This window comes from Paramisgurnus dabryanus, chromosome 5 (genome assembly GCF_030506205.2).
Source record: "Paramisgurnus dabryanus chromosome 5, PD_genome_1.1, whole genome shotgun sequence".
In the NCBI taxonomy this organism is placed as follows: Eukaryota; Metazoa; Chordata; class Actinopteri; order Cypriniformes; family Cobitidae; genus Paramisgurnus; species Paramisgurnus dabryanus.
In genome coordinates, this window is record NC_133341.1 from 27,317,609 (window position 1) to 27,343,312 (window position 25,704).

General features: G+C 37.7%; 1 protein-coding gene across 7 annotated transcripts in view; it reads right to left on the reverse strand.

The window, feature by feature from the left end:
* Positions 1–25,704, reverse strand: part of acacb (acetyl-CoA carboxylase beta) — a 47,452-nt gene that overhangs the window by 10,571 nt on the left and 11,177 nt on the right. For 3 of the 7 annotated variants that reach the window (XM_065250765.2, XM_065250764.2, XM_065250770.2), the window contains 33 exons: positions 25,458–25,628; positions 25,044–25,205; positions 22,993–23,156; positions 22,743–22,893; positions 22,474–22,577; positions 22,287–22,368; positions 22,042–22,187; positions 21,317–21,467; positions 21,105–21,239; positions 19,584–19,730; positions 19,293–19,481; positions 18,977–19,077; positions 18,777–18,865; positions 18,020–18,144; positions 17,810–17,923; positions 15,990–16,103; positions 15,444–15,533; positions 15,245–15,363; positions 14,729–14,770; positions 11,838–11,861; positions 9,713–9,850; positions 9,357–9,456; positions 8,702–8,809; positions 7,479–7,535; positions 7,352–7,393; positions 7,033–7,248; positions 6,372–6,527; positions 4,043–4,246; positions 3,779–3,934; positions 3,573–3,695; positions 3,184–3,453; positions 2,993–3,090; positions 240–360 (listed from right to left, as the gene is read on the reverse strand). In XM_065250765.2, coding sequence (XP_065106837.2) covers positions 240–360; positions 2,993–3,090; positions 3,184–3,453; positions 3,573–3,695; positions 3,779–3,934; positions 4,043–4,246; positions 6,372–6,527; positions 7,033–7,248; positions 7,352–7,393; positions 7,479–7,535; positions 8,702–8,809; positions 9,357–9,456; positions 9,713–9,850; positions 11,838–11,861; positions 14,729–14,770; positions 15,245–15,363; positions 15,444–15,533; positions 15,990–16,103; positions 17,810–17,923; positions 18,020–18,144; positions 18,777–18,865; positions 18,977–19,077; positions 19,293–19,481; positions 19,584–19,730; positions 21,105–21,239; positions 21,317–21,467; positions 22,042–22,187; positions 22,287–22,368; positions 22,474–22,577; positions 22,743–22,893; positions 22,993–23,156; positions 25,044–25,205; positions 25,458–25,628 — 4,209 coding nt within the window. The remainder of the gene's footprint in view (positions 1–239; positions 361–2,992; positions 3,091–3,183; positions 3,454–3,572; positions 3,696–3,778; positions 3,935–4,042; positions 4,247–6,371; positions 6,528–7,032; positions 7,249–7,351; positions 7,394–7,478; positions 7,536–8,701; positions 8,810–9,356; positions 9,457–9,712; positions 9,851–11,837; positions 11,862–14,728; positions 14,771–15,244; positions 15,364–15,443; positions 15,534–15,989; positions 16,104–17,809; positions 17,924–18,019; positions 18,145–18,776; positions 18,866–18,976; positions 19,078–19,292; positions 19,482–19,583; positions 19,731–21,104; positions 21,240–21,316; positions 21,468–22,041; positions 22,188–22,286; positions 22,369–22,473; positions 22,578–22,742; positions 22,894–22,992; positions 23,157–25,043; positions 25,206–25,457; positions 25,629–25,704) is intronic. The other 4 variants (XM_065250766.2, XM_065250772.2, XM_065250767.2 and 1 more) reach the window with 4 other exon arrangements.

The following is a 25,704-nucleotide window of genomic DNA, read 5'->3' on the forward strand; positions in this document are numbered from 1 at the left end:
TGATAATAAGCATTTCCATCAGCTATATCTGTAAACCTTTTGATGGGCTAATCTTTTTTTTTTTTTTCGCAAATAGAAGCATGGCTACAGACAATTATCAGATTATCAGTGTTTCCCATACGTTAATTTATGAAACACTGGATTATTTTTTTGATATTTCTTAGGACATCTACTTTAGCATAAGGTGTTTTTTTTCTAAAAACTGTCAGACAATATCATGGTCAGATGTCAGGTCTCACCATGCTGATTGTGATGACTTCTTTATAAGCTTGAGATGTTTCTCCAGCTATGGTGCCTGAACCCCTCAGATTCTCCACTCCAAGCCCTTCTTCCTTCCCTATGATGTCTGTGATGATGTACCTGAGGGATTCATAAAAATATAGTTTATTAAAACATTAAAGGTGACATAGAATGATTGAACGGGGTATTTATCCTTGTTCTGTGATGTGACATTTAGACAAAAAAAATTTGTTTGGGTCTGTAATGCCTTAGAAGCTTCCTAAAAACCTCTCTCAGATAGCTCTATTAGGGTGAGGGATTTTAAACAAGTGGTTTTGCACCTATTTGGCTCCCCCTATTGGCTTAACTTGCAATCTCATTACTGATTGGCTGACTTTGCTGCCACTCAAAAAATGTAGCCAATTATTTTAAAGTGGAGGGGCAGTTAGATGCCTGTGATGTCATAAGAATCAGTTTTTCAGATTGGGCCGTTTTCTGGCTGACATTTCTAAAAGAGGAATTTCTATGAGACTGAGCTGTTTAGCATGTCTAGAACTTTTTGTGTGTTCAGGAATGCGGGTAGACTACCATTATTCAACAAAGACAAGGTAAAAATGGTTTTTCATTCTCTGTCCCCTTTAATAATATTTGGATATCTCATCAAATAAAAGAGACAACATTTCCCGGCAAATGACCATTATTCACCAGGTGGCGCTCTTACTCAACTTATAAAATACTGAAGCATCCACTAAGGCCAAAAACAGTAAATACTCTGTGTATGTTTTGATAATCGCTCTGAATCAGATCTCTAACAAAAGTCCTGTAGTATGTGTAAGACCTTAATCATAGAAGTATTTCTAATGCTAAAATAATATTTTTTTTGAATTAATATTTTACAAAAAAGACATACATTAATAAATAGTAAAGCATTTTTTTCAGATGCTAGTAGTTATTTTCTTGCTGTCCTTAACTCTTTCTCCGCCACTGACGATTTATCTCGTCAATTAATAGAAAACGCTTCCCTGCCAATGACGCATCCTTGATGAGTTTTTACGGTAATAATTTTTTTCCCGCTATTATCCACTAGGTGGCGCTATTACCCAACTTTTAAAAAACTGAAGCATCAACTAATTTTACTTTTTCACCACCATTGATGGTTTAACTCATCAATTAAGAGAAAACGCTTTCCTGCCAATGACAAGAACTTTTCCCAGAAATCCATATTTACACTCTTACCCAACTTATAAAATCCGGAAGTATTCCCTTAAGGCATACACTTCAAACTGCGTGTATGTTTTGAGGATCGGTCGGAATCTGATCTCTAGCAAAAGTACTTCACAAAAATGCTATTATTTTAGCTTTTTGATAAAAATTTTGTATTTTTGAAGAAACCTCCCCATATTTAAAACGTCACAAAAAGAGAACAAATGAAGATAGGATTAAAAAATTTCATTATTTTTGTTTATTTGTTTGAAAGCAGATGGTCTGTTCTTCCATTTTATATATTGTATGTTTATATATTTAAAGAATAACATTTTATGGAAGGCATTCAACTTTTGTGAAAATCATAAAAAATGCTGGCGCTGGGGTGTGTTTCCCAAAAGCATCATTAGCCAACTATGGTTGCAAGTTCCGTCGTTTCAGCATAGTTCAACAACTCAGGTGTTTCCCAAAACCATCGTTGCAGCGGACATTCGTAAACTTGTGTGGTTGTACCTACAGCTGTCAAGCATAGTTCCTTGTTATTATGACATGTAGACTAGCATTGATCATGCTTTTGAACAAAATATACAAGCAACATTAACTCTTTCACCGCCAGCATTTTTTTAAAAAGTTGCGAGCCAGCGCCAGCGTTTTTCATGATTTTCACCAAAGTTTAATGCCTTCCAGAAAATGTTCTTCTTTAAATATATAAACATACAATATACCAAATGAAAGAACAGACCCTCTGTTTTCAAACAAAAAAAACCCGTTTCATCCTACCTTTAGTGGTTCTTTTGCAATCAGCTTTTGAATATGGGTAGGTTTCTGCAAAAACACCATATTTTGAGCAAAAAGCAGAGATAATTCCATTTTTATGACGGATTTTTCATAGAGATCCCATTCAGAGCAATCTTTAAAACAGACACGGACATGCAGCAGCTTGCCATAGGGCAATACTTCCGGTTTTAAAAAGTTGCGGAAGGACGCCACCTGGTGGATAATAGCGGTATTGCGGAAAGACGGAAAATCTCGTCATTGGCGGGGAAGCGTTTTCTCTTAATTGACGAGATATCTCGTCAATGGCGGGGAAAGAGTTAAATATAAACAAAGTTCATTTTACATCTTTTAGTTTGTAAACAGAATTAAAGTGCTGTTTTTGAAAGGTGCGCATGCGTGCAACCCTACAAGCATTAAGACCCTGGGGAAACCCTGGGAAGAGTGAGTAAGAGGGAACTTGCTCATGAATTAAATAACTTAAATAAACAACAGAGAATGCAATGTACATTATTTACAGCAGTAATCTGCCATGAAATCGATTTGAACAGACGAATTACTACTCCACCTGCCACGTGAACTATGTTGTTGAACCAACCATGGTTACTTTCGGGAAACACTTTTGACAAGGTAGTTTGTTTCTCCAACTATGAACCGTACTATGGTGGTTCACCAGCGAATTGTTTCATTGTTTAGGAAACGCACCACTGTCTGGCAACTTATTTTAAAAGCGCTGGCAAAGAAAGAGTTAAGAGGTCTCTGTACCTTGGAAATAGTTAAATCATCACTAACTGACCTGGACTCTCCGTTCTCTTCCTCATGGCGACAGTGAACAGAGTTCGTGGAACTGATAAGAGTGTAATCCTGAGGGGTCAGATAGAGGTACTTGAAGCCCTGCAGAGGTAAAACAGCACGGTCGAGTTAGACCCAAGTTTGTAAAAGAATACTCAACGGCGCAGCTGGTGGATTTTAGGAGCATTAGTTCACCTTATAGGGGTCATCGGGGTCAATCCACGCCACCTGAAACATGTGGCGGATCTCCTCCGCCAGTCCAATTCGAGCTCCGCTATTGGCTGAAATGTAGATGCGTGGAATGCCTTCTTCCCTGGCCAGTTCAGATGCCTGTAAAAACAGCTGATCCTCCTGGGGCCCAAATGAGCCAATCATATGAGTAATATCATTACAGATAACAATGATATCCCGGCCCTCTGGGTATTCCGGAGTCTTCATCTTCATCCGGAAGGCCACCATTCCAACCTGGAAAGGGAGGATGAAAATGGCTTACATAAAGCTTGTATGATTGATGAATAACTGTAAAGAATGAATACGGCGAAATGGTTTGAAGTACACCGTCTCTGCAAAGGCATATGGCACACCTCATTATCTCCAGGTAGTCTGTTCATCTGCACAAGTCTCCCTTGAGAATCCAGCACCAGCTCATTACACATCAATACATCTGTCGGGTAGCTGTCTCCTGGTCCCCAAAGCTTAAACAAAGCCTGACGGCAGAAGACAGAGTTAAACCAGCAGGGTCCTGAGCTGGTAAAAAACATGAGACTCAAAACAATATTCAATCTCTTACCTGCCTGAACATCTCAGGGAAGTCATAAACATACGTGGTGCCAAGGCTCTGAGCCTGAAAGCGTTTGGCCTGCAGCAGATCTTTAGTGACATAAGGTGTGTTGATTAACATGCCATTCATTGGACCTTGTTTTTCTCCGTATGACTGGAACATGACCTGCAGAACCGCAAAAATATTTTTGTACTTTACAAAAAGTAAAACACAGCAGTGGAAAGATGCATTTAGTGGGCACATCTCATGATCGGATTCTTGGTCATGCGGTACCTGTCCGGTGGTGGGGTCAGTGTCTTCCTTGTACAGGCTGATGTCCAAATAATAACCAGACTCATTGGTGAGGAAGAGGCGGATGGGAATGGCGTTCCCGGTGGTTGTGAGGCGGATGTTGATTTTCAGTTCGGCCTGGAGCACGCGCAACTTCCACAGACGACTGCCGTACCGCATCACCATAGAGCGGACAGACTCTTCAATCTACAGGGTGATAGATAAACTTCATGAGCAGCATGTATAATATACAGCAGGTGTCTCCAAACCTGCCCCTGGTGAGCTACTGTCCTGCAGACTTCAGTTGCAGCTAGGAATGCAACAATCCGACTTTTTCAGTCCTGATACGATGCCTGGGCTTTGTATATCTGTCGATACCCGATACCATTGTTGAATTAAGAATAAAATTGTTAAATGCGTAAAGTCCTTTCTGCTACATCTAGTATAATTTTACATTAAAAAACAATAATTTAAAATAATTTATAAGTTACAAGAACATGAATTATTAATCATGGCAGTGTTAAGGAGAACTTATAATAGGCACGTTTGATCAAATAAATATGCTAAATATATTTTCTTTAATTGCACAAAACTGTCACAGCTTTAGTGTGCAGATGGTTATTTTGGGAATTATGCACTTGACTGGACCTTTTATGCACATCCCGGTGCAGAATTGATTTACCTAAATCGTACACTACTACGATTATGCCTTCCTGGGCGCAGAATTGATGCTCTTGAAGCATCCTCCATGGGAATCCTCATTTGATTGCAATGGAAAGTTCATAACAAAGAGAATAGATTCGCCCTGTGTTCAGCACATAGTTAATTGCAACCATCCAACGGCTTACTGAGACTTTATAAAATCAGATCTTTAAAATAGCCTACATTAATCATTTGTGTGCACGTTTGTGAATGACGCGTTTCTTCCATATGCTTCACCAGTGCGAGTAAGTTAGAGTTTCTGTGAACTTAAATATCTTTAAATGTGCATTTGCAAATGATCAACTTTCACCTTATTTAAATTTGTGTGTAAATCCACAAATCACATGCAAGCCAAACCGTGGGTCGTGATCTGTATGGATCAAGGATCAACTGCGATCCGTTACACCACTAATTAGTAAAAAAACAAGCATTTTGAGATACTTGGTAGCCAACAATATTTAACTCTTATGATTAAGCATTAAAGTCGCAATGAAAAACTGTAATTTGTTTTGTAATATTGTGGTATTTTTTACAAATGATTTATCTGTGAGCTTCATTAATTTTTAAAAATTCCTGTGCCCTCATAATCTTTAATCAAAAATGCAAATCTCCTCCCCTCCTAAAAACGATCTCTCTTCACTTCCGGTCATAATGTATGGCAGGTGGGCGGGGTCTGGGAGAATATCGCTGCGATTAGCAATTAGCAACACGACCCAACTTCAAATAATCCAATCAGATCTTGATGGACAAATTCAAATCCAGCCCTGCCTTATTTCATTTTAGAGACCGGTTTTACTCGGATACACGTCACCACGGGGAAAATTGATTGGCAATTGATACTTCCGTTTCATGGCGACTTTTAAGACTTGGGCTTGAGAGTAGACTACTTGCTGGTGGCAAGCCTCTCATTTCTCAGATGAGTCAACGACGACCGGAAGTGAACTTCACCGAGTAGTGCACAGAAATCTTGTCGAAGAACGAAACAAATAATGGTATTAACTGGTTATTTTAAATAAACGATTCTGTTCCGGAAAATATATTTTTTAAAGTTTCTGGTTTTCGTTCCGTGAACCGGTTTAAAGCTGCTATTTTCTTAAGTCATTTTGCTCATCAAGAAAATACATCTTAATTTAAGAATTCTTAGATATTTCTACTGAAAACAAGACAAAAATACTAAGTAAGAAAGTCATTTTTTGCAGTGTAACAGTTTTTCCGTTTAGGGCTACTGTAAAAAACATGATTGCGACTTCCATGTACGGAGACCCACGGTGTATGCAGATAAAAACAGCTCCTTTTAAGGTAATAAAACAATAGGGTTCATTATGTAAGGTTTTTATACACCACTAATAATCTAGTTTACAACAATGTCACAATGAGATGCTAAGAAAAGTTTGTGTTTTTGTGCTAATTATGACAAAAACTAGGTTACTGGATATTTCAATGTTCATTTTTATGTGTATTATGTAAAAATAGTTTAAAGTTAGTTTACAGTTCATAAGTTTGACACACCATAAATTCCTGTCTCCGTGGAAATGAATCACATTGAACAAAGCTGCGCATTTCAAGGCACTTCTGTGGGTCTTTTAAAGAGGAAATCTAGGTTATAACATTGTGTATTAAAGGAACTAACCTTGGAAGGGTCCATGATTACTGTTGGCACAAAGTTGAGGAAGATGTGGTTGCAGTCGGTATGGGTGGGTGTGTTACTGAAAGCCACCTCCAGTTCATCCATAGCCTCAAGAAGCAGTCTCTCTCCTTCATTCTGCAGATACTCAAATGAAGCTTCCTACAAAGAAAGAGTTATGTATAAGCACAAAAAGATTTGTAAATGTATTTAAAATGGTTTGAAATCCATTAAACCACAAAACAATCCCTTTGTTCGAATTCAGATACTATCCATCCTACCTGAATACCTGTTGTATTTGAAAGTAGAATTAGTGTAGTATGTTGAAATGAGTATCCTTTCAGTACCTGGATGGTCTACTATTTCCAGTGAAAATTCAAAGTGCAGATCCATGTACACTTCATGTAAACTTATTTCGAGAGGGAGGAGTTTAGTGATGCTACACTGAATTCATGAATTAAATAACTGATGATTCACTGTATTAATAAATAAAACAAAATAATAAACATTACATAAGAATATGTATATTTTCGTTACAGGTTAGGCTGTCCCAGTACTTGCATACTTTTTTGCTATGCACACAAAAGTATATACTCCCCCACTACAAAAGCAGTACATACAAACTTTTAGGGCATAGTATAGGTAGATAAACTGGAATGATGGTTACCTTGGTGATGAGGTCAGAGTGACGGATGATGGCTCTGATAAAGAAACGATAATCTGTGACCTCTGCCCCTTCCTCCACACGGGCAGCACCCAGATACAGCTGCATCCTGTGGTGGGCACAGGGCACGGCCGTCAGGTCGAAGTTACGCATTCGATTCAACTCAAGCTGGAAAGCCAGAGCTGGCTCAAGATTACGATAGATTCGGTCTTCTTGAAACTACAGAGAGATGTAAAGAGAAAAGGACAATGTATATCTGTCAGTAGTTACACAATAACTTAAATTTTTTTAACAATCATTTGAAACTGAAAGCATCACTTACTTCATCTCTGGCCCTGAAGGTAAAGTATTTCGGGAACTCTCGCTGAGTGGGAAAACAAACAATGAGAATTTTTATCTCTGTTGTTGAACTGACCAACAGCTGCACACATTTGTCTATTTGTATTCACCTTTTGTGCAACTAAAAATGTGACTCTTCTGATCCCGTACTCGTGCAGCAGATCTCTCTGAAAAACAAAGGGAGTTACTGAACCCTCACAAACAGCAACAAGTAGGGGTGGCAGGGCAAAAACTAACGCGGGGTTAGTTGTAACACAGACTGTTTACATTGTTGCACAAGGTTGAGCGTTTTGGAAATGTATAATGTTTTTCCAGAGCGTTATTGATGAACGAGTGTTTTGGTGGCATGTAAGTAAATTTTTTCATCTTATGTTCTTTTCGGTTTCTAAGTTGGGTGTGTAAGATACCAAATCCAATGCTATGTCATATTAATCTGTGTCTTGTTGACTAAAACATAGCACCGTTTTGAAATATGCCTGCAGCTCTTAGCAACTTTTTTGGTGGGGTTGAAAATATTTTGACCCAGCGGGGTTAATTGTAACGCTGTGTTACAACTAACCCCTCAGCACTTACGATATGAAAACTGCTAACGTTAGCGTAATTCTTGCCGTTGTTTTAAACAGTCCACACACAAAGATTACTGGCTGCCAACAAAATAAATATGCCTGTCTTATAAATAATCGTGTGTCTCATTTATTTTTGTTCATATCTTTAATATTGATTGAATAAGGTCACGTCAAAGATTGAAATCATAATGAAATGAATGGCTAAAAGCAGACTTTGATCCTCATTCTCTCAGAATTTGATTTTGAAACTGTAGTATGGTTAATACAGACTGGCTCACATATAAAAAACAAATTGTCATAATTGTGCTGCTTTTCCTCACAATTTTAGACAATTGTATCCATTTATAATTGAACTATTGTTAGAAAAGGGCTGGATGAATGAATACAGTGTGGATACCTGTCTATTATAGACTGATATATAAACAATATTCACTTCAAGTATATAGACAAAATGGTATTAAAAAAAATTTGCCTGCAAACTTAATTTTTAGCAAGTGTTACAACTAACCCCCTACCTGTTACAATGAACCCCACCTATGGGGTAAGTTGTAACGTTTGCACTTCTGTCACGTTTGGTGTAATTGTCCAAGAATGGTAAGTAATAGAAACAAACTTCAAATGTTCATTTGTAGCAGAGATGTGTGTGTTGCTTTCGTAAAAATATAGTTAATCAAACTCAAATATTTTTTGAATGATTGAGCCAAAACCAAAAAGTGTTAGGTTGTGCCCAGCTCTCCCCTACAGCAGCATTGTGTTTATAATCTTACTTTAGATTGAGCAAAGGCTGTGAAAGCTGAAACTAGGGCGTCATCATCTTCAGTGTCCGCTTGTTGGATGGACACCATAATGATGTGAATGGGGTTCTCTTTCAGGTTCTGACAAAAAGAGACACAGCATGTGCATTAATCTCAATAACAGTGTGAGTACAATGTAAACTGCAATAGATTAACTCTTTCCTCGTTAACATTTAAAAAAAAAGTTGCCATCCAGCGCCAGCATTTATTATGATTTTCATAAAAGTTCTTCTTTAAATATAAACATATAATATATCAGATGAAAGAACAGACCCTCTGCTTTTAAAAAAAAAACTTCTTTCTATCACTTCTCAAACATAGGTAGGTTTCTTAAAAAATACAAAATTTTGAAAAAACAGATAATTGCATTTGTGAGATCAGTTTTTCAGTTTCAGAACGATGAGCAAAACATACACAGAGTATTTACTGCTTTGATCCATAAATGCTATAGTGTTTTGTAAGGTGGGTAAGAGCGCACCCTAGTGCATAATAGCGGAAATATGGATTTCTATAAAAACTTGTCTTTGGCTAGGAAGCATTATTGACAAGATAACTCGTCAATGGCGGAAAAATAATAAAAATGTGTTGATAAAAGAAAGGATTTCAATATAAAGAACCGGTGTCTCACCTTACAGTTATCCTCATCACAGAAATTGGGAAATGTCTCTGAGAACAGAGAACTCTCACACAACGGATCAGCGAAGCGAAAAATCACCTCATCAAAACATCTACGATAAAATTACACAACATATCAGATATAAAACTTTAAAATGCTTCAAATTATATACTCTGAAAACAAGACTTTCTATTGTTTTTTTTAATAATAAAAACTAGAAATGTGACCCTGTCTGTGAAATCTTTGACATGACCTTACTCAGAGTAAAAGATATTAAGGTTATTTTTCACAGAATGTTCTTTACATCATGTAGGATAATTTTATGTGGAAAAACAGCAAATAACAAAAATTCAAGGGAGGGTCTCCACCTTTTGAAGTGCTCAAAGCTATGAAAGGCGACCATGGCTCCCATCCTTTGACAGGGAGGTGACAGCGCCCCCTCCATAAAGAGATCACTGCCCTGTCGCCGCATTGACTCCCCTGAACCGCTCACGGGAACTGAAACTCTGAGAGGAAGAAAGGATGCACATACAGTATATGTGTTTATGTGTTTGTGAGTGAGAGCGCAAGCAGGCAAAAGGAGAGAATTATGGGTATCAATTATGTACATCAATAGTATTGCTTCTGCCGACACAAAAAGCACTAGAACTGACAAATATTTGAAGAGTTTGGTTCCAAAACGCAATAAATCCATTTTGACAAATTTCGGTAAAAACGTGTTTTCTATACCAAGAAAGTGACAAGATGAAAATCACTATTTTCTGTTACAAACTTTCACATAGCATCTTTAGGTTATAAAAACAAAAAAAATTCAAATCAATAACTTGATTTTCAAAGATTTATTATAAAAGCGAATTATTTTTTTCCACAAAATGCAATAAATCCATGACAAATTTTTTTTTCAAAATTCTATAAATCTATTGAATCAATGTATAAATGTGCATTCATTTTTGCCATTTTATATTCATTTAGTTGAACAATTGTACACACTGATTAAAAAAATAAACATTATTAATCAAAATACTTACTTTGTCATCTTAAGAACACTGTCATTGGTGCGCGGTTATACTTGACGTTGTTGCTTAACATTTTTCACAGCGATCAGCTGTGATTCTCGTTGAGTTTGAGTAAAATTATGGAAAGTTTTTCATAAGATCCCCTGGGGTCAATGTGTTAGCACAAGAGAAGCTAGATGCTGTCGGGAGAACAGGCGATCGTCTCCCGAGTGCCTCTTGCGTAAATTATTAGATGTTGATGGCTTACGTTTCTTTCCCGTCACAAAAAAACACAGGTTTATCAATGCTATTAAAGTATTATTTCGTTTTTGTTTGTTTGTTGATCACGAAGTACAAAGTAGATGAGGAAAACTAGGACTCTGTGTACTCAACGCGCCGCCATTGTTTGTTTACATTGCGTGAATGGTGCGCTGTAATTTGTGGAGCGGATTTATTGCATTCTGTAGAAAAGGAGGAGTGGAGTTTATTGCGTTTTGGGAAAAAAGGGAGAAAAGATGACAGAATAACACGGCGGATATTGTATTTTGCGTAAAATTAAGAATTTACTTTTAACGACTGACCTGATATAATACTGATTTTGGCAGTAACTAATTTTTTTCAAAAATGGCATTTATTGCGTTTTGGAACCAAACTCTTCATTTTCTATGCTGTATCTATAGTCCCTTTTCAAAGTACGTGTAAAGTCATTTCAGAGAACTGTTTGTCTGAACACATTATAAATGTTAGAATTATAAATATATTGCTGAAACACTGAAGCAACCAAGCATGGTCCCGCCCCAACACAATCGCGAGCATCCATTTAGGTTGTAGTGTTATTTTAAAGTTAAGAGAGACGGTTTTAGCACCAACGCGCCCAGCACTTGAAAGCAGAGAATCCTGTAAATTTTTCCAATATTTTAATCACTTATTTTATTTACTTGGCATTTTTTTATCATTCAAACTTGGCTGTGTTTTTTTTCTGTGGTGTGACAAACTGAGAACACATTTAATATCAGACTTTGCATGAACTTTAAACAAATATGGCAATAACAGAAAATGCAGTTCATCTAAAATCTGACAGACAAGCATGACATGGACTGACAAACAGAAATCGTGCTTTTCGTTCTTTGGTAATTTAGTGTTGTTTGGAATTTTTAAGACAAAAATTGACAATTATGTAAACCATTAATCCAATTGAAAAGAATTAACATTTCAATTTGAATTTCTATGCCCACTCAAATACACATACATTGTATTTATGCATTTATACAATGCAGCAATTATTTATGCATTGTATTGTTCTCTGGGAATCGAAACCACAACCTTTTGCCCTGCTAACGCAATGCTTTAATAGCTGAGCAACAGGAGCAGACGGCGGACAAAGGCATTTCATATTTTAGGCATTAAATGGATGCATTCAGCATGCAATGCTGCATACATAATATGCAGTATTTTACACACATGGCCAATTGGTTGGCAGAGAGGGCTGTTACTCTACCTGTTCAAAGTAAGACTGCTCCCTCTGAAATTAAAGCAGGTGAATGTTAGCATGGGTTTGGTGATCCACTGTGTTGGAACTATTACTATGATTATATACAGCAGGGAAAATGGGCTATTGACATAAAACTTCCGACCGATGTAGCTATCAAGCCAAATATTGAATTCATACAAAGAAATCAGAACATTTAAGTATACAAGTTGAGTCATAATATATAAAGTGAAATGACACAGGGAATAAATATTAAATAAAACACTTTATTTAATACTTTGCAGAAAAGCCTTTGTTGGTGATAACAGCTTCTAGACGCCTTTTGTATGGAGAGACCAGTCGTCTGCATTGCTCAGGAGTGATTCTGGCCCATTCTTCCACACAAATGGTCTTTAAATCTTGAAGGTTCCTTGGGCCTCTTTTCTGAACTTTGATCTTCAGTTTTCTCCATAGATTTTCTATGGGACTTGACTGGGCCATTCAACTTGATTTTCTTTCTTTGAAACCACTTCATTGTTTCCTTGGCCTTGTGTTTGTCCACCCTCTTTTCCTTTTCAGCTTTCTGGTAGATGGCAGTAGATTTTTATCCAGAATGTCCTGGTATATTTCTCTTTATTCATCCTGCCTTCAATAATATGATGTCTGCCAGTACCCCTTGCTGAAAAGCAGCCCCAAACCATGATGCTTCCACCCCCAAACTTAACTGTTGCTACGGTGTTCTTGGGGTGGTGGGCAGTGCCATTTCTTGTCCAAACAACGTTCAATTTTGCTTTCATCTGACCATACTATAGTATCCCAATAATACACAGGCTTCTCCAAATGCTCTTTCGCAAACTTTAACCAAGCCTCAGCTTTTTGTTCAGCAATGGAGTCTTGCGTGGCGAGCGTGCATGGATGCCATTGCGGTTCGGTGCACTGCTTATAGTTTTCTTTGTACAACAGTACCTGCTGATGCAAGGTCTTCCTGAAGTTTGTGGGTCTTAGCTCTTGGAGAACTCTACTGATTATTCTTTGGACTCCTCGGAACGGGATCTTACATGGAGCACCTGATCGTGGCCGGTTTATGGTGAAGTGATGCTCTTTCCATTTCCGAATAACGGTCCCCACAGTGCTCACAGGAACATTCAGCATTCTGGAAATGCGCCTATAACCATTCTCCCATTCAACATTAAGATTACGAAGATCTTGAGAGAGTTCTTTGCTTTTACCCATCATGAAGTCTTTCCTGTGAGCCTCCTGGGTAATGAGAAGCCTTTATAGGCCATCAATTAGGACTAAAGCAGCTGATATCAATTAGTACTGATAGGGGGCAGGGTTTCTCTCTCAATACTGACAGATTTCAGGCAATCTCCTGGCTTTCTATGCCTTTTTGCAATTTGTTCTCTTCATGTGTTCAATACTTATTCCCTGTGTCAATTCACTTTATTTATTATGACTCAACTTGTATACTTAAATGTTCTGATTTCTTTTTATGAATTCAATATTTGGCTTGATGACTACATCTGGTGGAAATTTTGTGTCAATAAGCCACTTAGAAATCTCCTTACTGATAAAAATGCTGATGTGTCAAATACTTATTTTCCCTGCTGTAAGCAAAATATTTTTAACTAGAAGTATTTTTGCTCTCCTAAAAGCTAAGGGATAGTTCACCCAAAAATGAAAATTCTGTCATCATTTACTCACTTTCGTGTTGTTACAAACCTACTTTGTTCGGCTGAACACAAAGAAAGATATTTGTGATCAAATAAGAAATTGATATGTTGGTTCGTACCAACATGAGGGCAAGTAAATAATGACAGAATAAAAATTTTTGGGTAAGCTGTCACTTTCAAACAACTTAGTTTGTTTATAAACTGTCATGCAATTATCAGTAGGTTGAAAAAGCAACGGAAAACAAACTATATGAGAAGTGATTAATAAGCAAATATAACTGTATCTGTAGACAAGATTGTAAATAAAGTATTATTGTGATTTTGAATGATTAACCAATCTGCTTTGACTTCTCTTAGTTGAAAAAATAAACAACATTTATAGTCAACAGCATTCCAAACTCTTAAATTTCATAATGTGACATTTTGAAGTAAAATATGAAAAACAAAAGATAGGAACAGATTTCTCCATCCTGTGGATACAGAGTGTTTAAAATAGCTATGCAAAAGGTAGGCTTGGTCACTATGATTTAATTTTACTTAATCATAAAATTATTAAACCGAAATTAAATAATGACATTTACTTTTATGCATTTTGCAGATGCCTTCATCCAAAGTGACTACATTGCATTACAAGGTACACATCATTTTAGTAAGCGTGCCCCAGGAATCAACCCCAAAAACTTTTAAGACTAACACCATGCTCTACCAAATGAGGTACAGGAACCCCAATAAAATAAATTAATTGTAAATGTAAACACGTAATTCTTTTTGCATTTGAAAATGTTTTATATATACTCAAAGCAAGTTGATTGATCAATTAAATCACCCATCTGTGATGTGATGTGATGTGTTGTGCTGTACTCCAATCCACCTAAAGCTAGTAGTAGTATAGTTCAGTTTTTATATATAAGCAAGTGTATGTGCACCACCTAATTTTTGTAACCACGCATAGGTCGTGCATGCTCATAGAGGAGATGCATTGCATTTTCTAGCAATGTGCATGCGTCGAATGTCTCTGTATATGTACGAGTCAAATAAACAAAAAGCTTATTTGACTCATACATGTACACAGACGTTCGATGTTCGCATACACGTATACAAAAACGAACTATACTCCGGGCTTAACTTTTTTTTGATTAAAGCTTAGTACAAGAAACCCAAACCAGGCTTTCATCCAAAGTTAGGGATGTGGTATAGCTGGTGTTTTGAGATACATTAGAGAGATATTGAAAATGGAGGCAGTATTACGTGGGTTTGGGCTTGGACTGGCTTGGCATGACGTATGTCTCTCTTGTAGATAAGAAACATATAAAAGATGGCATTAAAATAGGAGACAATGTGCTACAAAATATCTTACAATGTAGTCTTAGTAATTGTTTATATGTAAAATAAAATGTATATACAGTAAATCTAGGGGATTGTTTAAAGAATACAGTTTAAGGCATTTACATGATCTTTCACTTTGTCAGGCATTTTATCTTATTTATTATTTCTTAACGCTACTCCATCATCTATGGCTATATTCATGGCAAGAAGCGGTTAATCTATAGACAGTCTATAGACAATCTAGTTGGGGATTAATTGGGGAAAATCTAGTTGGGGACAATTTGGGATCTCCATTTAACCTAACCTGCGAGTTCTTGGACTGTGGGAGGAAACCGGAGTACCCAAGACATAAATTTATATTATATCAAGTATAATATCATGTATATAATAAGTGACCATGGTACATGAATTCATTCTGGTAGAAAGATGCTGCTTTACCTGTTGGGATGTGATGATGGTAACATAAACTGAAAGTCCACCGCACACGTGCCATCCTGCAGCTGATGATGCTGTAGGCTGTTCAGCTCGTACGCTATGTAACCTCTTCGTACATACACCTGAGAAATTAAGCACACTTTACAGGACGTCCTGACCACACACCACTGACCAGCTGGGATTGTTTTTGAGATCTACTGACCTCAAGTGCAGCCATGCAAACCACTCGGTTGTTGTGGTAGAAGAAACAGGGCAAGACGTCAAAGATGGAGGTCTCGGACAGGATGAGTTTCTGCAGATGCAGGATTTCTTACTGTCAGACTTGTAAAAGTGTTTTAGGGTCAATGACGTGATGTTAATTATTTTGTGTGTTAATTATTTTATTAAGTTTTTAGCATATGTCAGGATAAATATTACAAAAATGCATAAAAATTTACATTTAGAAAACTAATCAAATGACATTTTAAATTTATTAATTTTTTTGATGATTACGGTTACATGCCATCAAGGTGGATAAAATATTTTATATTTCTCATTCTTTGCCGCAATTGGCGGTTACACCATTTGACATTTTCTGGCCCATTCAATATTAACTTTAATAAAATGGTGCAATTGTAATTTTTTATTGTATAAAATTAACATAAATACACTATGTGCATTAAAAAAAACCTGATGCTTTCTCATCTTGGCAAACTGTTTTGTCACTGACCCTTTAGACAATGAGGAAAAATAACATGTGATGCTTTACCTTGAGGTTCTCGGGACAAAACTGATGTCCATACATATCAATAGCAGACAAAAAAATGGATTCCACTTGGTTGTGTCGTAGTTCATATGAGGGCAAATGAGAGGCGATCAAAACCTAAGGAGAGATATGGAGATGTAAGCATCTATATATTACATTTGTTTACATTTACATTTCATGCAATTGGCACATGTTTTTATCCAAAGCGACTTAAAATGCATTACAACATATATATTTTAAATCAGTATGTGTGTTTAATAGGATCAAACCATGACCTTTACTATCTTACTATGACCTTTTGCTCTGCAAATGCAATACTCATTGTACAAATAGTTCGTGAAAAAGTACACTGTAGGAAAAGATAAACATTTGAAAGATGATCAACAATTAGAAAGAATGTGAAACATGTATGTTTGTTATGTGATGTTTATTATTGAAACATATTTTAATAAGTGAAAATTTACTTTACAAACTTAATGCATTATCGCATTGCATACCTTTTATTGTATCCTTTAGCAAATTAGCACATATTGCATTTTCTTCAATATCATGTACTGTAAGGGGCGGTTCACATTTCCCGTCTATAACCGTACAGAAAACGCGACCATCGGTTGGTCAAACTTAACAAATAATAACAAACTTGAGCGCACAAAAGATGCAAAATGTGAATCGTTAACTGAATTTTGTTTACAATTTTGCGAGTATGATCAAAATGCCGATTGAATGCATTGCATTGTGGGATACTACAGTACTGTACAGAGTGTGCCCTGCTCTATACTAAACTTAAAGGTGCAGTGTGTAATTTTTAGAAGGATCCCTTGACAGAAATGAAATATAATATACAAAACTATATTATCAGGAGTGTATAAAGACCTTTCATAATGAACTGTTATGTGTTTTCTACCTTAGAATGAGACGTTTTTATCTACATACAGTGAGGGTCCCCTTACATGGAAGTCGCCATTTTGTGCCGCTATGTTTCTACAGAAGCCCTTAACGGACAAAGTGTTTTTACTAAGTTGTCTCCGACGATGCATGTTTGTCCGGTGGCCGCCACCGTAGCTTCTCTATGTGTTTCAAATGCGAGGGGTGAGCAGTGGACTAAGTCGTTGGTTGCAATTCGCAACCTCACCACTAGATGGCGCTAGATGGTACACACTGCACCTTTAAGTATACAAAATTTAAAAAGTTATTCATGTATACTGTCAAAAGTACTACCGTATTTTTCTGACTATAAGTCGCTCCAGAGTATAAGTCGCATCAGTCAAAAATGCGTTTTGAAGAGCAAAAAGCATTTATAAGTCGCAATGGACTATACTGTACGTCGCGTTTATTTAGAAAATTATTTCACAAAATCCAAGCCCAAGAACAGACATTTAATCTGGAAAGGCAAGTTATTCAACTAAACAATGGCACAGAACAGCAGCCTGGGTGTCCGTAAATGTTAAAGTAACATCAGCATTTATTCAGCTAACACAATAGCATACAGAACATACCTGGAAATCTGAATAGGCTAAATTAACAAGACAAGCCAAATCAAGTTCAAAAAGTTCCCGAAATCATTCCACATTCCTGAATCTACTGAATAACATAAATACAGGAGCTGCATAAAGCGGACTCTCGCGGTTGTAAACAGTAATGGTGTCTCTTGGTTCATATGAATTGATTTTTACATATGAGTCGCACCTGACTATAAGTCGCAGGACCAGCCAAACTATAAAAAAAAGGGTCACTAATAGTCTGGAAAATACAGTATTCTATTCTACACCTGACCAGGAATTTAGCAATTTAACAGGTTATGATCCCTAAGGTTCAGTCCACACCTGTCTGGCCCGGAGGGCAACTTTAGAGTTCTCCATTTTACCGAGTTGTGTGAGCTCATTTAAAATCACCATGAGCTCATCAGCAAGGGTCGGGTCCCGTCCACACAGCTGATCCTGAAACATAAGATATTCGACACATTACTCCTATGCCCGAGATCTCTTCAGACCTATTTTTCGATCAGAGTACAATAGAGTTGTTAAGCATCTTACTATGAGCATGATGACAAGAACGTTCTTCTTGGACACCTGAGCGTGTGAGAAGATACACTCCAGTACTGGAGTCATATCAGGCTTATATTTCTCTCGGAGGTTGATCACACATTTATCATAATGTGCTGATGGAAGAGAGAAAGAGTTACATGCATTCTTATTAAAATATTTTCATTTATTAATTTGTCCAGATTATCAAGTTTTCAAAGATTTTTGAAGAAAAACAGGTTGGGGGTTTTTATTTTATTACTGGTAAAACTTAAATTTAATAGCAGTAAGACACAAATGTGACCCTGGACCACAAAACCAGTCACACTTCATATATTTGTAGCAATAGCCAGCAATACATTGAATGTGTCACAATTATCGATTTTCAAAAATCATTAGGATTAGGTAAAGATTAAGTAAAGATTAAGGATTAATCATGATCTTTATTAAGTAAAGATCATGTTCCATGAAGATATTTGTATATTTCCTAAAGTAAATATATAAAAAATATATTTATCATTAGTAAGCTAATATGTGTTGCTAAGGACTTCATTTGGACTACTTTAAAGGCGAATTTGTCCATTTTTAGACATCTAGAGATCGAATGAATGAATTCCAAACTGAAAAATCAAATGTTTAACTTTAGAGGAGCTAGAAAATGAGCCTATTTTTTTTTTTACAGTGGAGTGTCCCTTAAAGACTAGTTTTGTGTTCCAGGGACAAAATATCATCTGTCAATATTATAAAGGTTACAATATCTGTCATTTACCTTGCTGAAACTGCGTCTCCACCTGCAGGTAGCGTCTCAGCAGATCCAGCACTACGAATTTCATGTAACCTCTAATGCCACTACGGTACCTTTACAAAAACAAGACCATACTGACATTTTTTGATAAACAAAGCATGATACTTTATGCTAAGATCTATTGGATTATCAGCCTGAGCTCTTAAAAATCTTTTATTTCTCACCTCTGCACCAGTTGCACAATACTTTGTGTGTTCATGAAGAAAACCTCACGGTCAGCTTTTCTCTGAAGAGTGGCTGCATGGCTGTCTAAGATATTTGCTATCTGGAGAAAAAAATGAAATGAACTGGAAAAATCACTTGTAAATTACTTTGAGCAAAAAGCTGAGATAATAAAATTTTCTCAAAGGACTTTTGTTAGAGATCAGAACGATAACTCATCAATGGCATGTTTGTATGTATTAAGGCTTTGATCATCTAAGATGGGACTTAATGCATGTAATGTTCCAGATACGCATACAGTATTAATTTGTCTCTCACCCTTTGGCTGGGAAACTGACAGAGCACAGACGTAATGTTACTGGCGTACTGTGCCATGACCTTTCGAATTGCCTTCTCTACTGTAATGGGTATGCGGCCTGCCACGCTGGTCATAATCTCCTGTAGTTCAAGAAGAGGCAAAGATGGATCCCTGAGGGTCTTCATCAGCGTGTCGACCCACTTTTTTAGCTGTAAAGAGGTAGGAACGGTTAAGTCTTCTACACTGAATGCAAAAATATGCTTTGATACTTCCATACTTTTTCCAAAAGAGGTCTCAATCACTGTTCTCACTTTTTCACTGAAGTATGGCTCTGGTAGACAGTATCCATCCATAATCTTCACCAGGATCTCCAGAACATTGTGGAACACCTGGTGAAGCTTCTCACCCACAATAGGTAAAGGCTCCTGGGAAGGCAATGCCTCTGTGTTTGGTTTTACCTGAGAAAGAAATAACACTTTTGTATAACATGTTGATGCACGAAGAAGAACAAAACTTATTTGGTCACTAAAAATGTACTGTATGAATGCTTTGCAATTATTTTTTCCAGTTATTTTCACGCAGCTGGTACCAAGTTTGGTTTAAGTGGATGTATGAAGTTCACACAGGTGCCCTCATGGATGAATCACATTTAGGGTGTTAACACATTTAACATATAGCGGCGGTTTCCAGGACATGGCTTATCCTAATCCCAGACTAAAATGCATGTTTGAGCTGCCTTTTTTTAAAAACATCTTGCACCGACTTATCTTAACATAAATCAGTGCCATTATTTTGTCTCAAGATGCACACCAGTATTGTTTTTTGTAAGGTTTGTTTGTAAAAACTACTAGTCTTGGATTAATCTAAACCCTGTCCGGGAAACTGCCCCCCTAAACACTTAAGTCGCACCTGTACCGCACTTACTGAAGTGTGCATGTGTTTTTGGCATGCATCTAAAACTTGACATTAGGAAGTTTTCCCTAAACTCAACACAACTCTTGCCTTGACAAAACCAAAAACGCAACAGCAGCGTATAAAACTGTTAAAGGCATTGTCATAATTTTTCTGTGTTCACCATAGCACTGAATAACAAAATACGTCCATATGAACAGGTTTGTCAACGTAAATAAATTATAACAATGGCAGGTAACAGACCTATATGTAAGATCATCATTTGTGCTGTGCATTGGGCTGTGTGAATAATAAACACAATTACTAGCGAATAATCAGAAAATAAAAACTGCATGTAAACAGGAAGGAAGATGTTTGCTTAAGTCATATAAACATCTTACTGCGATTAAGTCCTTATTCTGATTTTTATATTTTATAAGGTTTTTATGTTCCTAACACAGGACAAATGATTAAGTCTTTCCCCACCATTGACGAGTTAACTTGTCAATTAAGAGAAAACGCTTCCCTGTCAATGACGAGTTTTTTGGCGCTCTTACCAAACTTATAAAATCCAGAAGTATCCCCTTATAGAAAATTCCTTCACAAAAATTGAATTATTTCAGCTTTTTGCTTAAAATTTTGTATTTTTGAAGAAACCTACCCATATTTGAGAGGTGATAAAAGAGAACAAATGAAGGTAGGATGAAAGTTTTTTGTTTGAAAGCAAAGGGGTCTGTTCTTTCATTTGATATATTGTTTGTTTATATATTTAACGGAGAACATTTTCTGGAAGGCATTCAACTTTTGTGAAAATCATAAAAAATGCTGGCGCTAACTGGCAACTTTTTTTAAAAACGCTGTCGGGGAAAGAGTTAACATCTGCCTAAGAGACAGAAACAAAACAGTCATCATGTGCCGTGTCACGTGAGGAGCTGAATCACCTGCACAATAAAGCTGGGGTCATCCAGGTCCATGTGGGCCACCACACAGCCGGGCTCTAACACTGTTCCTGGTCTCTTTAGAAAGTGAACGCAACCAGACTGCTTGACGTGCAGGGTCATAACCATCTTCATAACCTATTAAAGAAAAAACTGCCTTTTAAATCTGCCTCTATCTACCAATGTAAACAAAAACACACATTGTTTTTTAATACCTCAATCTCTGCATAAGGCTGCCCAGCCAAAACATGAGACCCATCAGCGACCACATACTGCAACAGCTTGCCAGCAGAGGGCGATCTGAGCACCGTGGGGTCTCTCTCCTTCTCAAACACGCATGTTTTGTTGCCCACTGTGACACGGTAGCTAAACATCACAAGACAGAATATCAAGAAGCGGTTAGAAAACAAACAACATTTAAAGCCCCCCAACAATAAATATACTAGAGCTTTCCATGACTAGACAATGTAAATTTGTTATATTTATAACCAAAAAATAAGAAATATCTTGATTTTTGGTTGTTCTTTCTTATTAAAACCCTTCTTTATTTTTAATAACTTAAAGTCATCTTGAGGCCCCCTTGGAAATCTGTTGAGGCCCCCCGGTTAAGAAACACTGTTATATCAAGCATTTGGCAAATTGGCAGACTTAAAGTGCATTCATATATTGCGTTCGACATTTAATCAGTAAAATGTGAGACACTACATGACTTACTTTACTACTCAAGTTTTGCACTACTGTTTTTGATGCACTGTTTATATATTTGTAAAATATATGTTCTTTCTATTCAGTTTTATTCTTATTTTAAAGTAAGCAAATTTCACTATGCAGGAAACTGCATATGATAATAAAAGCTTTGTATCCTTGTAATGATTGTTCCCTGAAAATCAAATCTATGACCTTTGTGCTGCTACTGCAATGATCTCCACCTACAACTTACCTGTCTATTTCCTCCTTCATGTAGGTTGTGTAGCTGCTGCCACCGTATGAAAGGAGAAGACCACCATCACTGAGTCTGTGGACGTCAACCTCGATATCTGAACCGTTCATAATGATGACATACGTGGTGGGCGACTGGCGGGCCACCTATAGCGCACATGCACAAACGCACACACATTCAGTAATATGCAAAAGTAATTGACCGCTATCAGGGAAAAGATGAGAACATTTCGTATGTTACAGTACCTTGAGACAGTATTTGACTCTGTCATAGATCAGATCAACATTTACTGTGTTGACCAGACTCACAGCAGGTAACACCTGACCCCTAAAACATTAACAGGTGCATTAAAATACAGAATGCTGCATCCTTATTACATCATCTCATCTTATCACGCTCTCAATGGTTTCTGTTAATGAGTAGTAAAGATACCTTTCCAGTGAATGCAGAAAGTCAGACATGCTCTCTCTGAAACTAGCATCGGCGACATGGAGAGCTCCACAGACCACACCTAACATGGTGTCTGGCCTCTCAGCCTAGATAAAATTAAACAAAAATAAAAGCATGACATTTTACTTTCATACTACATTTGGCTCTATGCTTTTATCAGAAGCTTGCAGTGCATTCAAGGTACATTGAAAATTACCTATGAGTCCTATGCATAAGCTACATGTAGACTATTTCTAAGGACTGTGTACTACCTTAACTTTTTCTGTAATGAGGTGATCCAGCCAACCAGTATCGATGTCATTGTTACGAAAACTCTCGGTCTCCAGTAGTTTTATAAGATACTCCACTGTGGTTCGGAAGTCTCCCCTTATAGACAGCTCTTTCATGGCCACCACCATATTCCTGTAGGACATGATGACCATTTAAATTTTTTACATTTAAAGCCACAAAGCTGGTAAAATGAAATGCTAAAGCATCTTGTGTCAATCTCAACAGACTCACGAGATGGCTTCTTCTCGGTTCTCGCCCCAGGAGAAACAATGTCCAAACTGAGAGTCTGCAAACTCGTGCAGGCCTCCAGCCGCTCCCACGCTGAAGTAACCCCACACGTTCTTACTGCTGCGGAAATTCAGCTCCTGAACTGTGCCTGAACTTGGCTTAAAACCCTTTCAAAGACAAACAGAATAGACGGATAAATATAGGTAATATACAGCACTTTTCTATAGCCTGGTACGGTCTGATACAGCTAACTTTTGGGGGCTTTATGGTGCTTTTCCATTGCATAGTACCCCACGGTTTAGGTTGGGTCAGCTCATCTCACTTTGGGTTGGTTAGCTTTTCCATTGACTTTAGTAACACTTCGGAGTGGGAGGGATTATAGGCGTGTCGTTATATTTGCGCTGCCTACTGTTGTGACATCATACAAGTGAGAGCATCTTTGTATATCCCCATATATTCATTTATCCACCACAAAATTAAAATCGACCACCACAAATAGATGTTTGCGTTTATCACTACCTCTGTCTCACATGACAGTTTCTGTACAAACACCCGTGGCGTCTGTCGACGCGTTCCGCTGAGCCTCATTTAAGTTGCATTTAAGCATATATGCGGACGTGCGCATCGAGAATGTGCCGCCACAAACTGCAAGTCTGAAAAAACTGGTATGGTGATCCTGATTCTCAACCTGTGGTGTTTTTCATCGCTAAAAGGGAGTTTGGAAACTTACAGCAAAGCACAGATGACAACAGGTTTACTCGAGACAGCGCAAGCTAGCATGAAGGTAAAGCTAATCTTTTACATTATAGCGATGACGCCGGTAGTGACGATTCTCTCAGACCAATCGGTTTTCGTCTCACCTTTTACTATCAGCTCTGGTCGCTTGGGACCCCAACCGAGGTGGTTCAAAAAAAAATTATTGGGTACTACGTACTGCACCCAGTGGAAAAGCCCCCAAAAGTAAGCTGACCGACCCAAACCGTTGGTACTATGCAATGAAAAAGCACCATTACACTGTATGCAGTACCTGATAGCTGATAATTTTTTACTACTACTCCAGTTGAGGTTCCAAGTACCGATACTAAAACGTGATGTGCAACACTGCAAATAACTGATTGGTCATTGATAATCGTCACTACCAGCGTCATTGCTAAATGCAATGTCTTACTCTCATACGCGCCGAGCAAACCAAAGTAATGTCGTCATCTGTGCTTTGTTGTACAGGTTCCTAAACTCTCTTTAAGCTGTGAAAAACATCCACATGCCAAGAATCAAGTACACCATTCCATCGATATGCTCCGCTGCTCCCGTATTTGTATGGATCGTGTTTATGATGATGTCACAGCAGTAGAGGCGGCGCAACTATAACTGTGCTTTCACACCGTCACCGGCGAGGGCGTCAAAGTGGCCGGAAGTCATTTATTTTCAATGAGAGCTGGCGGCGAGCAACGGCTCAGCGCGTCATGTAGGGTGTGAGCGTCGAGGAGATTTGAAATAAGCTCAACTTTATGGTAATGAGCTATGACGCGGTTTGGCGGCAACCAATCGGAAGGCGGAAACGTTCAGCGGCAACCAGTCGAAAGGCGGAAACCTCCGCTTGAGAGGAGTTCAGAGAATGCATTCGAGCATCAGGTACACCACACCTTTTCTATAGCGTCGTTGGCAGGGCAGCCATAGCTTTTATTGACGCTCCCGCTGGTGGCGGTGTGAAAGCACAGTAATGATAAGTTTATAATCCCACCCACTCTGAAGTGGCACTAAACTGCATTGGAAATACACACCGAGCCAAAGTAAAGCGAGCCGAGCCGCACCACACAATGGAAAAGCGACTATGGAGATCACTACTTCACATTAGCACTAATCCCAAAAAACTTTTGGATACACAAATTTGGATATACTGGTACAGTGGTGCATGCCATACATTACTATGTATTTTGATTATCAGTTTGAAAAACTACAGACAATGAAACAAATTTTTCCAAATACTACGGTAAGCCTTTATTACTATATATGAAAAGTAATAACTATAATAGTTATTATTTAATAATTCCCACCTCATCTGGGTTCTCACTGGTGATGCGTGCAGCTATTACGTGTCCCCGTGGACAGGGAATGCACTCCGGAGAGTCAAAGTTGACGGGCGTGTCCCCCCACGGTGACTCACCGTACAAAACACGAATATCCTTAATTCTGTAAAGAGGGATGCCCATAGCTATCTACAAAGAGAGAGTACAAACATGTATGAGCTTAATATTACCTTAAAAACATTTGACAGTTAACACTGAATTTAATCTTTAACATTATCTTACTCAGTCAATATTAAAGATACAAAGATTATATTTTAACACAATTTACTTTACATTACATAAGATGAGTTTGTGCAGAATCCTGTAAAAAATTTACTTTAGCTGGGTTTTCACCGGCAATGTCACAAATGATTCTTCTGAGCAGGTAATTTTTTGCTTTACCTGGAGCTGAGCAGCAGGAAGGTTGACATCAGCGATCATCTCAGTGCAGGGATGCTCCACCTGCAGCCGTGGATTCAGCTCCAGAAAGTGGAAACTTCCGTCTTCTGAGAACAGATACTCCACCGTACCGGCGCTCACATAGCCCACCATTTTAGCCAGAAGCACTGCATACTGACACACATAAAGGCAATGAAACACTCATTTAAAATTATTCTTCAAATATGCTTGCTGCACAATTGTAATGCAT